General features: G+C 42.8%; 1 protein-coding gene across 1 annotated transcript in view; it reads right to left on the reverse strand.

Annotated features, from left to right (window-relative positions):
- Positions 1-16,254, reverse strand: part of WDR27 (WD repeat domain 27) — a 136,830-nt gene that overhangs the window by 67,393 nt on the left and 53,183 nt on the right. The window contains 3 exon segments of the mRNA XM_055591456.1: positions 5,330-5,382; positions 5,385-5,431; positions 6,859-6,956. Coding sequence (XP_055447431.1) covers positions 5,330-5,382; positions 5,385-5,431; positions 6,859-6,956 — 198 coding nt within the window.

Below are 16,254 nucleotides of genomic sequence, written 5' to 3' on the forward strand. Positions count from 1 at the left end.
ATTCTGTGTGCTCATGTGCATGTATGTCTATATGCACATCTGTGAGCATGTATGTGCATGTGTGTGTACAGTTGAGTGCACGTGTATGGGTGCACCTGTGTGTACGTCTGGGTGCGTGTGTGTGTGTCTGGATGCCTGTGTGTGCATGTGTGTGTCTGTGTCTGTGTGCATGTGTGTGTGTGCATCTAGATGCATTGGTGTGCATGTGTGTGCATGTGTGTGCACATCTGGGTGCACGTGTGTGCATATATGTGTATGCCTGGGTGTGCATGTGTGTGTACATCTGGGTGCATTGTGTGTTCGTGTATGTGCATGTGTGTATGTCTGGGTGTGTGTGTGCATGCCAAACATTTGGTGCTCGATTGTTCAAATGGTACAGCTGACTTGGAAGCTTCCAACAAAATTAAACCTACATCAGCCTTCTGACCCAGCGATCTCACAGCTCTGTACACACCCAAAAGAAATGAAAACAGATGCCCATAACTGCTCTTAGCAGCCTTCCTCAGAAAAGTTAACCACACAACTGCTTTATGACCTGTCTATAAATATGTCAATAACATTATAATTTTTGGAGGAATATACACCACATCCCCTACATATGAATGAGTTCCATTCCAGGAGTGCATTCATAAGTTCAATTTGTTCATAAGCCCAACAGTCAGTCAAGTTACCCGAATAACATAATCAGCTATACAGTACTGTACTGCAATGTTTATAATAGTTTTCACACAAATAATACATAAAAACAAATACAAATAAAGAAAATATTTTTAATCTTACGGTACCTGAAAAAGTACAGCAGTACCAGCTACATTGCCACTGCTTTCACACTTGCTTCTAGACATTCTGGACTTGAAATAAAGATAATGGACTACTGCATTCTATACAGTTAAGTACACACAAGCACAGCCACTTGCAGACGGTGCACGCACACGACTGCACACCTGACATGTGTACCGATTTGTGTGACTGGACGGCCAGTGCACATTCGCATCTCTGAAAGTTCACAACTTGAAGGTTTGTGTGTAAGGCATTCACTGTATTCCACATGACTACACATACGCTGTGCATGAGCACACACACACGCACACACACACACACACCCTCTAGATTCCAGGCTCTGGAGGAAGGGAGAAGCAGATTTCTGGTCACCACGGACATCTCCATGATGCAGCTTAAAGGACTGAAAACCACTAGAACCCAACTTTAGTGAGACTGTTGCTTTGAGTAGCAGGTGGGCAAGGGAAACCAGTCACTGTCTGTAAGTTTCTAAGGTTAAGACAGCCAGGTCTTCAGGTGACGCCAAGCAGCTGCCACACTCAGGAAGCAGGAAGAGGCTGGCATCAGAGAGTGACGTGTATTCAACCTGTGATGCATGAACAGCTCAAATCATGGTTGAATTTACAACAGAAGATGTGAGAAGAAGAAGAGTCAGAGAACAACTAGACAAGTGTCTAAAGAGAAGCAATCAGAGCAAAAGATTTCAAGAGATAAGAAAAGGGAGGGGAAAGGAGGCCTGGGGTAACCAGGCTGATGTTAGAAGGAGTCTCAGTGTGATGTGTGGCAGACACAAGAACAAAGGTAAGTTAAGTGCAAGCTTATGGCTTACGTTAGTATTTCTAAGGCCCAGAGAACTCACCTGTGGGCTAATGGAAAACAGGTCGAGAAAGAGACTGAAAGTTATCTGACGTAACAGTGCCTGGAAGATCAAGAGTGGATGCGCCCAGGTAGCTGCAGCACTAGCCAGCAGAAAAAGAGACAGCCTCTGCGTGCTCCCTGCCCTGACGGACCACGGACAAGGGCGAGCACAGACACAGGGCGGGAGGGCTGATGGCAAAGGGCAGCTCTGAGAACTCGGAGGTAGGGCTCGAGGCTTGAGTTCCTGCATTAGTCAGCTTCTCTCACAGAAGTATCTCTTGTCGAAAAGTCCTTGCTGAGACTCCTCATTTTTACCTAAATCCAAATGGGAACTAACAATGGCTTGTGTCGGCCTGGAAGCTCAAAATGCACGTAAGACGACACTGTGGTATTCATTGTGAAGCAATTCTAAGAGTCATCTAAAAAACAGGCTTCTGTGTTCTACATGAAAAGGGTATTAAACGAAACATATCTTTTAGGACTTTCCTGTGGATAATAATCCCCCTGCCAACGCGAGGGACGTGGGCTCGACCCCTGGTGTGGGGGGTTCCGCGTGCCACCCGTGTACCACAGCTAGCACAGGCTGTGTGCCCAGAGCCTGCGCTCTGCAGCGAGAAGCCACCGCCGTGAGACGCCTGTGCAGCAGGACGCAGGGCAGCCGCCACTCCGCAACCAGAGGAAGCCCACGTGCATCAAAAAATAAACCAACTTAAAAAGAAAAAGAAAGGAAAACAAAGAATGAACAAAGGGAACAAACAGGAAAACATAATTTGATAAATAAATGAAACATATCTTTTCACCCAGAAGGTTCCTGAGTCAACAAAAACAGCAGTTTGCAGCTCCCAATATCAGAAATATTTTATTAGATACGTACTTATCACGAGCTGTACTTCCACACAGTGGCAACCGACCAGTCCAGAAGGACAAAGTGTACTTCATGTAAAGAGTTGAAAAGTAACAAGGAATTCTGAAACTGACTCAATTTTATTACAATCCATGGCAAGAACAAAATGTCTTAATTAGAGGTAATAACAGTTATTGATTCATGAAGCAACTTCTCCCCATTAAAGAGATACAAGCATTAGCTAAAATGTGCTAAGAAAATAAAAGAAACTGAGATAAAACCTGTGTAGAATAAGCGTTACTCTGAAACGAAATCAATCCCTGGGAAGAGGGGTGAGGAAAAATGAAGCAACATTTTTCAGGCAAATAGACGAGGATGTGGCAGAAACCACAGGGGTGCTGGAATAATACTGCTCAAAAATGTTTTCACAAAAAGTGTAAGGGACTGAATGTACTCCTGAAAAAGATCAGCGTTTTACAAACAGGACTAGACCAGCTCATTACAACTGTTTTGTAACTCTGTTGAACCGTATCCGTGAAGATGAAGTATCTTTCATTTTTTCATCTCACAGGATTCTAACATGTGTCCTTCATTTTGCCTTTCCCCGAATTAACCCCACAGAAGAAAAAAAGAACTGCAAACAGAAGTGAATTCTGTATTTCTGAAGCTTCATAATAATTATATGGTCCATGGGGGAATCAACTGTCAAACTATGGACACTTACTTTGCTTTTTAAAATATTTCCAAAAATGATATTTCTCAGAACTGTGCACATTTTTTAAGATCACTGCATTTTTATTAAAAAAAAAAAATATTTTCTCAGAAGACCAAAATAGTCAAGGTTTAATACAGAGCCCTATTTAAAATCTCACTGAGGCAGAAATGCAGCCTGTGTCCAGAAAGAAGTGGAGAGTCTGCTAGAAAATGCTGGTGGTGACGCTCTGGGCTCTCGCATCAGGCCTGAGGCAGACACACAGCCTCCTTCTTCTCTCATGGATCCCACCAAGCCCGGACAACAAGAACTGTCACAAACAAGGTGACAAGCTCCTCTCAAGAGGCAGAGCACGCGGACCACTGGACGGCCCTGACCGCGGGTCTAACCGTCCGTGTCGCCCACCTGAGGGAGAAGCAGCCCCATTGGTCTGGAAGCAAATCCTGATCAACCTGGTTTCCAATAACTGCTTGGTCTTTCTCATCATCTGTGGACCTGTGATCAAATATGCAACTGATTATCTGCAAGTGTCCATTAGTTCATGCCTTCGTTTTGATTTCTCTGAAAAGGTGATCCTACAATGAAACACCCGGACCATGGTTTTGGTGTGATCCCGAGGAAGTCATCACGGTACAGTCACAGCTTCCTGCACAGTAAGATTCAAGCGGCATTTCTGAATCACAACCATGCCCACATATTACCTCGTCTTCCCTAGGGCAGGCACCACCGTGCGCTAAGACAGATGGAAACACCACGGATCAGAGAACCGGCAATTCCCTTTGGTGCAGAGAAGAACAGCACAGAGACGCAGGCTCCCCTAAGCCGAGCGCCCCCTTCAGTGCCCGGCCCCCGAGGAGGTCATAAAGGGGCTACTGCAAAGGTGAAGTCAAGCTCGTCCACGTCAAGGACTGCTCCCAATGCCTGTGTGTGGCCTTGCATTTGGAAGTTTTTCAAATATGTGCAAAAGTACAGAGAATTATACAAGGCGCTACACACATACACGGCCCAAATACAGCATCATCAAGACTTGTATGCTTGCTCCAAGCATCGCATCCCTTTTTCTTTTTCTTTCTAGTTTTTGGGGTTAAAAGGTATGTTGTATTTTGAAGCAAACTGCAAAAATGAGTCCTGTGTATTTTGTAAGCATTTAAAAACATGGGCATTTTATACCTAACTGTACTGCTATTTTTACATCTAAAACAATAATAATTCGCTGATATTTACTACCCAGCAAATATCAATACCTTCCCCAAGCATTCTCAAATGTCTTTTAACAATTATGTGGGGTCAATAGGGATCCAGTCGAGATCTGTACATTGCTCTTATGTCTCCCTACTTTGGAGCAATCCTTCCCCTGCCTGCCTCTTTTTCACGCCATATTCTTGTTGAAGGAACTGGACCAGTGTCCTGAAGGACGCTCCGTATCAGGATCTGTCTGTCTGCTTCTTTGTGCGCCCTTTCAGTTTGTCCCATGATCCCGTGTATTTTCTCTTAAGCCACCAGTTACCTACAAAGACTCGGCCAGCTTTGGGCGCCTGTTACCACCGGACTACGTCGTGGTGAAGACTAGCGAGGTAGAGCCCTTAAAACGGCATTAGTGACACAGACTGACATCTCGACGGTTCCACACTCAGTGACGTTAATGGTGGCCCCTGGGAGAATGTCCCGTGACCCTTGTTTTTAATCATACGCATGACATTTAGCATAAGTTCACCTTCTTAACAAGGCTCATGTACGCAGTGCGGTACTGCTGACCTCAGGCGCCGTGTTTACAGCAGAGTCCAGTCTTGCCCGTCCTGCGTAACCAACCCCTGTGCCCCCTGCCCGGAATCTCCCATTCCCCCACCCGAGCTCCTGGCCCCGCTTTCCACTGTCTGCCTCCATGAGTCTGCTTTAGGTTCCTCATGTGAGTAGGATCACACAGTGTCTGTCCTTCTATGGCTAGCCCGTCATACCCTGCGTGTGATTGCTATTTAATAAATACCATTACGATGTGGCAGCCTCAGAGCACTGGCCCATAGTCAAGATTCTGTCCTGACAGCAGCAGTATTAACTGTCTCCCCAGGAGCGAGCGCAGCATCTGCGCCTGAAGCATCTCCGCCTGAAGACCCGCACACTGCCACAGCAGCGCATGCGCGTCTGCCTTCAGCAGCACAAGCCACGAACCGGCCGCGAGGGCTGAAAGCAATCCACACGGGTAGCAGCGGCTTGCACGGCCTTCAAAACCGCGCTCACACCTACAAGGAAGGGCAAGCGCCAAGAGAACAAAGGATTTCTCAATTTCTAACATAAATTAGGAGGAAGATACTGACTTGTCTTCGCAAAAATGAGCAAACTAACAGTGAAACAACATGTTTATTGTGAGGCTGTTTAATAATAAGGGAGGATTATCAATAATAAATGGCGAGGCAGGTGATTCTGCAGACCCTTTAAAAATAACGAACATGCTTTTAACATCATAAATGCACAAAAACAACAAAACTAACATTAAATAAACTTTTTACATATGAGAAGTATACAAAAGTCACACAGGATAGAAACAGAGGGGTTATACTTGTTCAGTGAATGAAAAAGAAAACAGAGGCAGTCTGCTACTGTTGTCTTACGAATATATATATGTCACACACACAGAAACAAATGTAAGTAGTTATTCTATTTTGTTAGATACATTCTATACTCAATGTCTGTCTGCCATAACTATCAGAACACTTTAAGGAATAGAATTATGTGTGTGTGTATAAATATATATATGTATGTGTGTATCACTGTGTATGTATGTATGTGTGTGTCTCACTGTTACATGTATGCACCCCATGTGTATATTTATATATATATATACATATTTTGTATGCATATATATATATACACATCTAACTGTAATGTGTACATATCACTGTGTGTGTATATATTTGTATACATACATATACATCTTACTGTTAGATGTATGTAACCCTGTGTGTATATTTATGTTTATATATTTATATACACTCATACACACATATTTTATATACATATATATACACATCTAACTGTGTGTGTATATATATTTATGTACAAATATATGTACACCTCACTGTTACATGTACATATCACTGTGTGAGTACATGCTTATATACATACATATACATCTCACTGTTACGTGTATGTACCCCTGTGTGTGTGTGTGTGTGTGTGTGTATATATATATATATATATAAATACTTTGTATACATACATATACACACACAACTGTAATATGTCGGTATCACTGTGTATATATATATGTTTATATACAAATATATGTACATCTCGCTGTTACATGTGCATCTTACAGTGTACATGCTTGCACACATGCATATACATCTCTCTTACACACATGCACACTCTAGTCTAACAGTGAAGTGATCAATTAACTTCCTGTTCATTTCCAGCCATCAGAGGCCACATGTCACATGTAGCAGAGGAAAGACCAGTATCTGCTTTTTTTATCATTCCAAACTGTGTGACCCTTTCTGTGTATAAATCAGACTCTTCTTAGTCAGTGTGAATAGATTCACCACAACCTTGTCATACTTGGAAAAACAAGCTCAAGTGGAGTTTACCATGAGCTTTAATTAAAATACACTCTACGTGGTCTGCCCAGCCTCACCCCCAACTGCAACCTGAAAAGCAGAGGGAGCCGCACCTCAGGGTCCTCAGGTCCCAGAGCTTTACCCCATCACCAGTGGCTGCGGTCGCAAAGAGATTATAAGCCTGGGATTGCTGGGTTGCAAATGATGACCCCTGTAATTATAAGGGAAAATCAAGGCATATTTTTTACAGGTTTAATTAATAAACATTTCCCTAATCATATCTAACAACACTGAATCTAAAGAAAGAAATTAACAAATAGCTTTTTTATTTATAAAAATTTTAGAATTGGACTCCAAAAACTTCCTTCCTATGAATAATCGCCAGTGGAACACTTGGACCTTAAGAACTACCAATATATGTTTTCTCTATAAATAATGCCACGGAAAGTTACAGAACTACAAATGGCAAAAGATCAAAAGACTGATAATAAAGTGTAGGCCACAAGACATATTGAATAAATTATCTCAAAGCTGGTCTTAGTAAGGCATTTGAAGCTTGAGGTCAGTTATTAGTTGCCTGATTATCAAACCCTGAGACCTGCTGAGCAGGTGCCTGTGACGCTGACTGGGGTGAAACGTGTCCAGCAGACGCCGACCCTTCCGAGGACCTGCATCTGGTCTGCTCACTGGGCCCTCACCTTCTCCAAGCTGCTGTCAGAAGAAGTGTTGCCATGATTTTCAGTGTGTAGTGGATTGAAACTGAACTTCATCTACAGAGCCATCTGGCCCCAAACATTACTTAAATATAACGTGGTTTATAATAATTTCCATCTTCCTACTATGTCAAGAATATCCAAACATTAATGTTAAGACAAATCTAATAAAGTGTGTCCACAAGGATTTATGCTTAAGATACCTACAAGTGATTCTTCATTTACAAACAGGAAACAAAGGCTTATATAAATTCAATGACTAGAAAAACAAATGAATATGCACTGAGTCTTAACTCTGCATCCACAGCATTCTGAACACTTCACATTCCCTCCTCTTCACAAACCTCTGAAGGGTCACCTATTTCACTCCCTTTTTCATATGAGAAGCCTGACACACAGAGGGGCCCACCCACTGCCACCCAGCTACTAAGATCAGCACAGCATGCTGCTGCTGCTGCTAAGTCGCTTCAGTCGTGTCCAACTCTGTGCAACCCCATAGATGGCAGCCCACCAGGCTCCCCCCATCCCTGGGATTCTCCAGGGAAGACACTGGAGTGGGTTGCCATTTCCTTCTCCAATGCATGAAAGTGAAAAGTGAAAGGGAAGTCGCTCAGTGGTGTCCGACTCTTTGCCGACCCCAAGGACTGCAGCCCACCAGGCTCCTCTGTCCATGGGATTTTCCAGGCAAGAGTACTGGAGTGGGGGGCCATCGCCTTCTCCACAACACAGCATAGTGATCCACAAACTGGAACTGTGTTAAGAGAGCTTGATAACTCACAGCAGAGAAACAACAGACATCCAGCAAACACTTAGAGGTCACCTACTGAATGCTGGGTGCTCTGCAACACCCTGAATGTAAAAAGAACAAAACACAGACCTAGTTTAACAGAGAGGTGAGTGTACAGTTATAGGAGCTTACAGCATTGCTGGTTTCTTGAAACTGAACAGTAAACATGGGGGATGGAAATAATAAACAGAGGTCAAACCTGTCAAGGGGAAAAAAAGAATTTAGAAAAATATCTGATCAATCCAGTAGAGACTGAAGGAAAAAAATGAAGCTAAGAATTCATGATAAATAGAAAGTGAAGTGTTCTTTTTAAAGATTGAAGAGAAAAACAAAATAAGATCAACTGATGCGTCGTCATAATAATTTCTAACAGAGTAAGCTCAACAAATAAAAGAAAGCTTCCTAGTTGGATTTCAATAAAAACACTTAAAATATATGAATTCTAATGGTTGAAAGTAAAAGATGGGGAAAAATAGCATATGCTAAGCAAAAGGAGGAAAGATTGATTGTATAAATATTAAGAAAAAGTAAAAGTAAGGCAAAGCACACCTTACTAGACTAGAGATCTCTTCAAGAAAATTAGAGATACCAAGGGAATATTTCATGCAAAGATGGGCTCAATAAAGGACAGAAATGGTAAGGACCTAACAGAAGCAGAAGATAGTACGAAGAGGCGGCAAGAATATACAGAAGATCTATGCAAAAAAGATCTTCACGACCCACATAATCACGATGGTGTGATTGCTTACCTAGAACCAGACATCCTGGAATGTGAAGTCAAGTGGGCCTTAGGAAGCATCACTATGAACAAAGCTAGTGGAGGTGATGGAAATCCAGTTGAGCTATTTCAAGTCCTAAAAGATGATGCTGAAAGTAAAAGTGCTGCACTCAACATGCCACCATATTTGGAAAACTCAGCAGTGGCCACAGGACTGGAAAGGTCAGTTTTCATTCCAATCCCAAAAAAAGGCAATGCCAAAGAAGGCTCCAACTACTGCACAATTGCAGTCATCTCACACGCTAGCAAAGTAATGCTCAAAATTCTCCAAGCCAGTCTTCAACAGTATGTGAACCATGAAATTCCAGATATTTAAGCTGGATTTAAAAAAGGCAGAGGAACCAGAGATCAAATTGCCAACATTTACTGGATCATCGAAAAAGCAAGAGAGTTCAAGAAAAACTTACTTCTGCTTTATTGACTATACTAAAGTCTTTGACTATGTGGATCACAACAAACTGTGGAAAGTTTTTAGAGAGATGGGAATACCAGACCACCTAACCTGCCTCCTGAGAAATCTGTATGCAGGTCAAGAAGCAACAGTTAGAACTGGACATGGAACAACAGACTGGTTCCAAATCAGGAAAGGAGTACGTCAAGGCTGTATTTTATTACCCTGCTTATTTAATGTATATGCAGAGTACATCATGAGAAATGTTGGCCTGGATGAAGCACAAGCTGGAATCAAGATAGCTGAGAGAAATATAAATAACCTCAGATATGCATTTGACACCACACTCATGGCAGAAAGTGAAGAACTAAAGAGCCTCTTGATGAAACTGAAAGAGGAGAGTGAAAAAGTTGGCTTAAAACTCAACATTCAGAAAACTAAGATCATGGGAAAACAATGGAAATAGTGACAGACTTTATTTTGGGGGGCTCCAAAATCACTGCAGATGGTAACTGTAGCCATGAAATTAAAAGACACTGCCTCCTTGGAAGAAAAGTTATGACCAACCTAGACAGCATATTAAAAAGCAGAGACATTACTTAGCCATCAAAGGTCCATCTAGTCAAAACTATGGTTTTTCCAATAGTCATGCATGGATGTGTGAGTTGGACCATAAAGAAAGCTGAGCACCAAAGAACTGATGCTTTTGAACTGTGGTGTTGGAGAAGACTCTTGAGGGTCCCTTGGACTGCAAGGAGATCCAACCAGTCCATCTTAAAGGAAATCAGTCCTGAATATTCATTGGAAGGACTAATGCTGAAGCTGAAACTCCAATACTTTGGCCACCTGATGTGAAAACCTGACTCATTGGAAAAGACCCTGATGCTGGGAAAGATTGAAGGCAGGAGAAGGGGAAGACAGCGAATGAGATGGTTGGATGGCATCACCAACTTGACGGACATGAGTCTGAGTAAGCTTGGAGAGTTGGTGATGGACAGGAAGCCTGGTGTGCTGCAGCCCATGGGGTCACACAGAGTTGGACACAACTGAGCAACTGAACTGAACTGAACTGAAAGTACGCCTAACTAGTAATTGTTTTTGAAAGTGATAAAAACAACTATATCTGAAAATATAAGATATTGTTGTTCAGTCACCCAGTCATGTCCGACTCTTTGCAACCCCATGGACTGCAGCACGCCAGGCCTCCCTGTCCCTCACTATCTCCCGAGGTTTGCCCAAGTTCATGTTCGTTGCATCAGTGATGCCATCCAGCCATCTCATCCTCTGATGCCCTCTTCTCCTTCTGCCCTCAATCTTTTCCAGCATCAGGGACTTTTCCAATGAGTTGGCTCCTTGCATCAGATGACCAAAATACTGGAGCTTCGGCTTCACCATCAGTCCTTCTGTGAATATTCAGGGTTGATCTCCCTTAAGATTGACTGGTTTGATCTTGCAGTACAAGGCACTTTCGGGAGTATTCTCCAGCACCACAGTTCAAAGGCATCAATTCTTAGGTGTTCTGCCAAATTTACAGTCCAGGCCTCACAACCACTGTCAGCAGAGTAGTGTCTCTGCTTTTCAAGAGCTCTCTAGGTTTGTCATCGCTTTCCTGCCAAGAAGCAACTGTCTTTTGATTTCATGGCTTCAGTCAACATCTGCAGTGATTTTGGAGCCCAAGAAGAGGGACTCTGTCACTACTTCCACATTTTCTCCTTCTATTTGCCATGCAGTCATGGGGCCAAATGCCATGATCTTAGTTTTTTTAATATTAATCTTAAGCTGCCTCTTTCACTCTTCTCTTTCACCCTCATTACACGGCTGTTTATTTCCTCTTTGCTTTCTGCCACTAGAGTGGTATCATCTGCATATCTGAGGTTGTTGATGTTTCTCCCGCCTATCTTGATTCCAGTTTGTAACTCATACAGCCCGGCATTTCTCAAGATGTGCTCAGCATATAGGTTAAACAAACAGGGTGACACCACCCTTATGGCAGAAAGCAAAGAGGAACTAAAATGCCTTTTGATAAAGGTGAAAGAGGAGAGTGAAAAAGTTGGCTTAAAACCAAACATTCAAAAGACTAAGATCATGGCATCTCATCCCATCACTTCATGGCAAATAAATGGGGAAACAATGACAGACCTTATTTTCTTGGGCTCAAACCACTGCGGATTGTGACTGCAGTCATGAAATTAAAAGACACTTGCTCCTTGGAACAAAAGCTATGACCAACCTAAACAGCATATTAAAAAGCAGAGACATAACTTTACTAACAAAGGTCTGTATAGTCAAAACTATGGTTTTTCCAGTAGTCATGTATGGATGTGACAGTTGGACTCCAAAGAAAGCTGAGTGCTGAAGAACTAATGCTTTTGAACTGTGGAGAAGATTCTTGAGTCTCTTGGGCTGTAAGATGGTCAACCCAGTCAACCCTAAAGGAAATCAACCTTGAATATTCATTGGAAGGACTGACGCTGAAGCTGAAACTCCAATACTTTGACCACCTGATGCGAAGAACTGACTCACTGGAAAAGACCCTGATGCTGGGAAAGATCGAAGGCAGGAGGAGAAGGGGACAGCAGAGGATGAGATGGTTGGATGGCATCACCGACTCAATGGACGTGAGTTTGAGAAAGTTCCGGGAGATGGTGAAGGACAGGGAAGCCTAGCGTGCTGCAGTTCATGGGGTCACAAATAGTTTTTACAACTGAGCGGCCAAACAACAAATTAGTTTATGTATGTGGAAAACTGAAAGCTCATATGTAAATAAAGACTAGGCTCAAAAAAATCAGAAAATATTTACTGCTAAATCAAAAGGCCACTTGCTAAACCGGCAAATTACAACCACAGCGGCATTCAGAGGGAAATTTATAGGCTTAAACACACGTAAGAAATGCATGAAATGGGTAAAGTCCACACGCATGGTGCAGTGAAGCTGAGGTCCCGGGGACACACAGCGCTCAGCGCCGCTGCAGGAAGGAGCGCGCGGCAGACGGCGCTGAGCTCTGACGCACACTGGGGGAGGGCCACCGGGAACTCGGCAGCGGCCAGCGAACAGGAACGCTTCCTGTAGCAAAAATCACTGCATTTCTTTAAAAAAGAGAAAAAAGTAAGACCTGGAGCTAATAAAGTATCTATTTTAAAGCAAATTATATCAGTTTGAGTGACTATTATTTCTGAACAGTATGAAAAGGCAAAATGATAGGATACTGAAAGAGAAACTCCCCAGGTCAGTAGGTGCCCAATATGCTACTGGAGATCAGTGGAGAAATAACTCCAGAAGGAATGAAGGGATGGAGCCAAAGCAAAAACAATACCCAGCTGTGCATGTGACTGGTGATAGAAGCAAGGTCCGATGCTATAAAGAGTATTATTGCATAGGAACCTGGAATGTCAGGTCCATGAATCAAGGCAAATTGGAAGTGGTCAAAGAAGAGATGGCAAGAGTGAACATCGACATTCTAGGAATCAGCTAACTGAAATGGACTGGAATGGGTGAATTTAACTCAGATGACCATTATATCTACTGCTGTGGGCAGGAATCCCTCAGAAGAAATGGAGTGGCCATCATGGTCAACAAAAGAGTCCAAAATGCAGTACTTGGATGCAATCTCAAAAATGACAGAATGATCTCTGTTCGTTTCCAAGGCAAACCATTCAATATCACAGTAATCCAAGTCTATGCCCCAACCAGTAACGCTGAAGAAGCTGAAGTTGAACGGTTCTATGACGACCTACAAGACCTTTTAGAACTAACACCCAAAAAAGATGTCCTTTTCATTATAGGGGACTGGAATGCAAAAGTAGGAAGTCAAGAAACACCTGGAGTAACAGGCAAATTTGGCCTTGGAATACGGAATGAAGCAGGGCAAAGACTAATAGAGTTTTGCCAAGAAAATGCACTGGTCATAACAAACACCCTCTTCCAACAACACAAGAGAAGACTCTATACATGGACATCACCAGATGGTCATCACCGAAATCAGATTGATTATATTCTTTGCAGCCAAAGATGGAGAAGCTCTATACAGTCAGCAAAAACAAGACCGGGAGCTGACTGTGGCTCAGACCATGAACTCCTTATTGCCAAATTGAGACTTAAATTGAAGAAAGTAGGGAAAACCACTAGACCATTCAGGTATGACCTAAATCAAATGCCTTATGATTATACAGTGGAAGTGAGAAATAGATTTAAGGGCCTAGATCTGATAGACAGAGTGCCTGATTAACTATGGAATGAGGCTCATGACATTGTACAGGAGACAGGGATCAAGACCATTCTCATGGAAAAGAAACGCAAAAAAGCAAAATGGCTGTCTGGGGAGGCCTTACAAATAGCTGTGAAAAGAAGAGAAGCAAAAAGCAAAGGAGAAAAGGAAAGATATAAACATGTGAATGCAGAGTTCCAAAGAATAGCAAGAGGAGATAAGAAAGCCTTCTTCGTGATCAATGCAAAGAAATAGAGGAAAACAACAGAATGGGAAAGACTAGGGATCTCTTCAAGAAAATCAGAGATACCAAAGGAACATTTCATGCAAAGATGAGCTCGATAAAGGACAGAAATGGTATGGACCTAACAGAAGCAGAAGATATTAAGAAGAGATGGCAAGAATACACAGAAGAACTGTACAAAAAAGATCTTCACGACCCAGATAATCACGATGGTGTGATCACTGACCTAGAGCCAGACATCCTGGAATGTGAAGTTAAGTGGGCCTTAGAAAGCATCACTAGGAACAAAGCTAGTGGAGGTGACGGAATTCCAGTTGAGCTATTCCAAATCCTGAAAGATGATGCCGTGAAAGTGCTGCACTCAATATGCCAACAAATTTGGAAAACTCAGCAGTGGCCACAGGACTGGAAAAGGTCAGTTTTCATTCTAATCCCAAAGAAAGGCAATGCCAAACAATGCTCAAACTACTGCACAATCGCACTCATCTCACACGCTGGTAAAGTAATGCTCAAAATTCTCCAAGCCAGGCTTCAGCAATACATGAACCGTGAACTTCCAGATGTTCAAGCTGGTTTTAGAAAAGGCAGAGGAACCAGAGATCAAATTGCCAACATCCGCTGGATCATGGAAAAAGCAAGAGAGTTCCAGAAAAACATCTATTTCTGCTTTATTGACTATGCCAAAGCCTTTGACTGTGTGGATCACGATAAACTGTGGAAAATTCTGAAAGAGATGGGAATACCAGACCACCTGACCTGCCTCTTGAGAAATTTGTATGCAGGTCAGGAAGCAACAGTTAGAACTGGACATGGAACAACAGACTGGTTCCAAATAGGAAAAGGAGTTCATCAAGGCTGTATATTGTCACCCTGTTTATTTAACTTATATGCAGAGTACATCATGAGAAACGCTGGACCGGAAGAAACACAAACTGGAATCAAGACTGCCAGGAGAAATATCAATAACCTCAGATATGCAGATGACACCACCCTTATGGCAGAAAGTGAAGAGGAACTCAAAAGCCTCTTGATGAAAGTGAAAGTGGAGAGTGAAAAAGTTGGCTTAAAGCTCAACATTCAGAAAACTAAGATCATGGCATCCGGTCCCACCACTTCATGGGAAATAGATGGGGAAACTGTGGAAACAGTGTCAGACTTTATTTTTCTGGGCTCCAAAATCACTGCAGATGGTGACTGCAGCCATGAAATTAAAAGATGCTTACGCCTTGTAAGGAAAGTTATGACCAACCTAGATAGCATATTGAAAAGCAGAGACATTACTTTGCCAACAAAGGTTCGTCTAGTCAAGGCTATGGTTTTTCCTGCGGTCATGTATGGATGTGAGAGTTGGACTGTGAAGAAGGCTGAGTGCCAAAGAATTGATGCTTTTGAACTGTGGTGGTGGAGAAGACTCTTGAGAGTCCCTTGGACTATAAGGAGATCCAACCAGTCCATTCTAAAGGAGATCAGCCCTGGGATTTCTTTGGAAGGAATGATGCTGAAGCTAAAACTCTAGTACTTTGGCCACCTCATGTGAAGAGTTGACTCATTGGAAAAGACTGTGATGCTGGGAGGGATTGGGGGCAGGAGGAGAAGGGGACGACAGAGGATGAGATGGCTAGATGGCATCACTGACTCGATGGATGTGGGTCTCAGTGAACTCCGGGAGTTGGTGATAGACAGGGAGGCCTGGCGTGCTGCGATTCATGGGGTCGCAAAGAGTCGGACACGACTGAGCGACTGATCTGATCTGATCTGATTATTTCTGAAAATCTAAAGTTCCGGTGTGACAAGATAGTTTCATTAAACTATTTAAAATTTTACCTAATTTTTAGTTTTTCAAATCAAATTAGCTGTCTAGTATTCTACATTTGGTCCCATCATGGGAAATAGATGGGGAAACAGTGGAAACAGTGTCAAACTTTATTTTGGGGGGCTCCAAAATCACTGCAGATGGTGACTGCAGCCATGAAATTAAAAGATGCTTACTCCTTGGAAGGAAAGTTATGACCAACCTAGACAGCATATTAAAAGGCAGACATTACTTTGCCAACAAAGGTCCATCTAGTAAAAGCTATGGTTTTTCCCGTGGTCATGTATGGCTGTGAGAGTTGGACTGTGAAGAAAGCTGAGTGCCGAGGAATTGATGCTTTTGAACTGTGGTGTTGGAGGAGACTCTTGAGAGTCCCTTGGACTGCAAGGAGATCCAACCAGTCCATTCTGAAGGAGATCAGCCCTGGGATTTCTTTGGAAGGAATGATGCTAAAGCTGAAACTCCAATACTTTGGCCACCTCATGTGAAGAGTTGACTCATTGGAAAAGACTCTGATGCTGGGAAGGATTGGGGGCAGGAGGAAAAGGGGACGACAGGATGAGATGGCTGGATGGCAT

Source organism: Bubalus kerabau, chromosome 9, assembly GCF_029407905.1.
Source record: "Bubalus kerabau isolate K-KA32 ecotype Philippines breed swamp buffalo chromosome 9, PCC_UOA_SB_1v2, whole genome shotgun sequence".
NCBI lineage: Eukaryota > Metazoa > Chordata > Mammalia > Artiodactyla > Bovidae > Bubalus > Bubalus kerabau.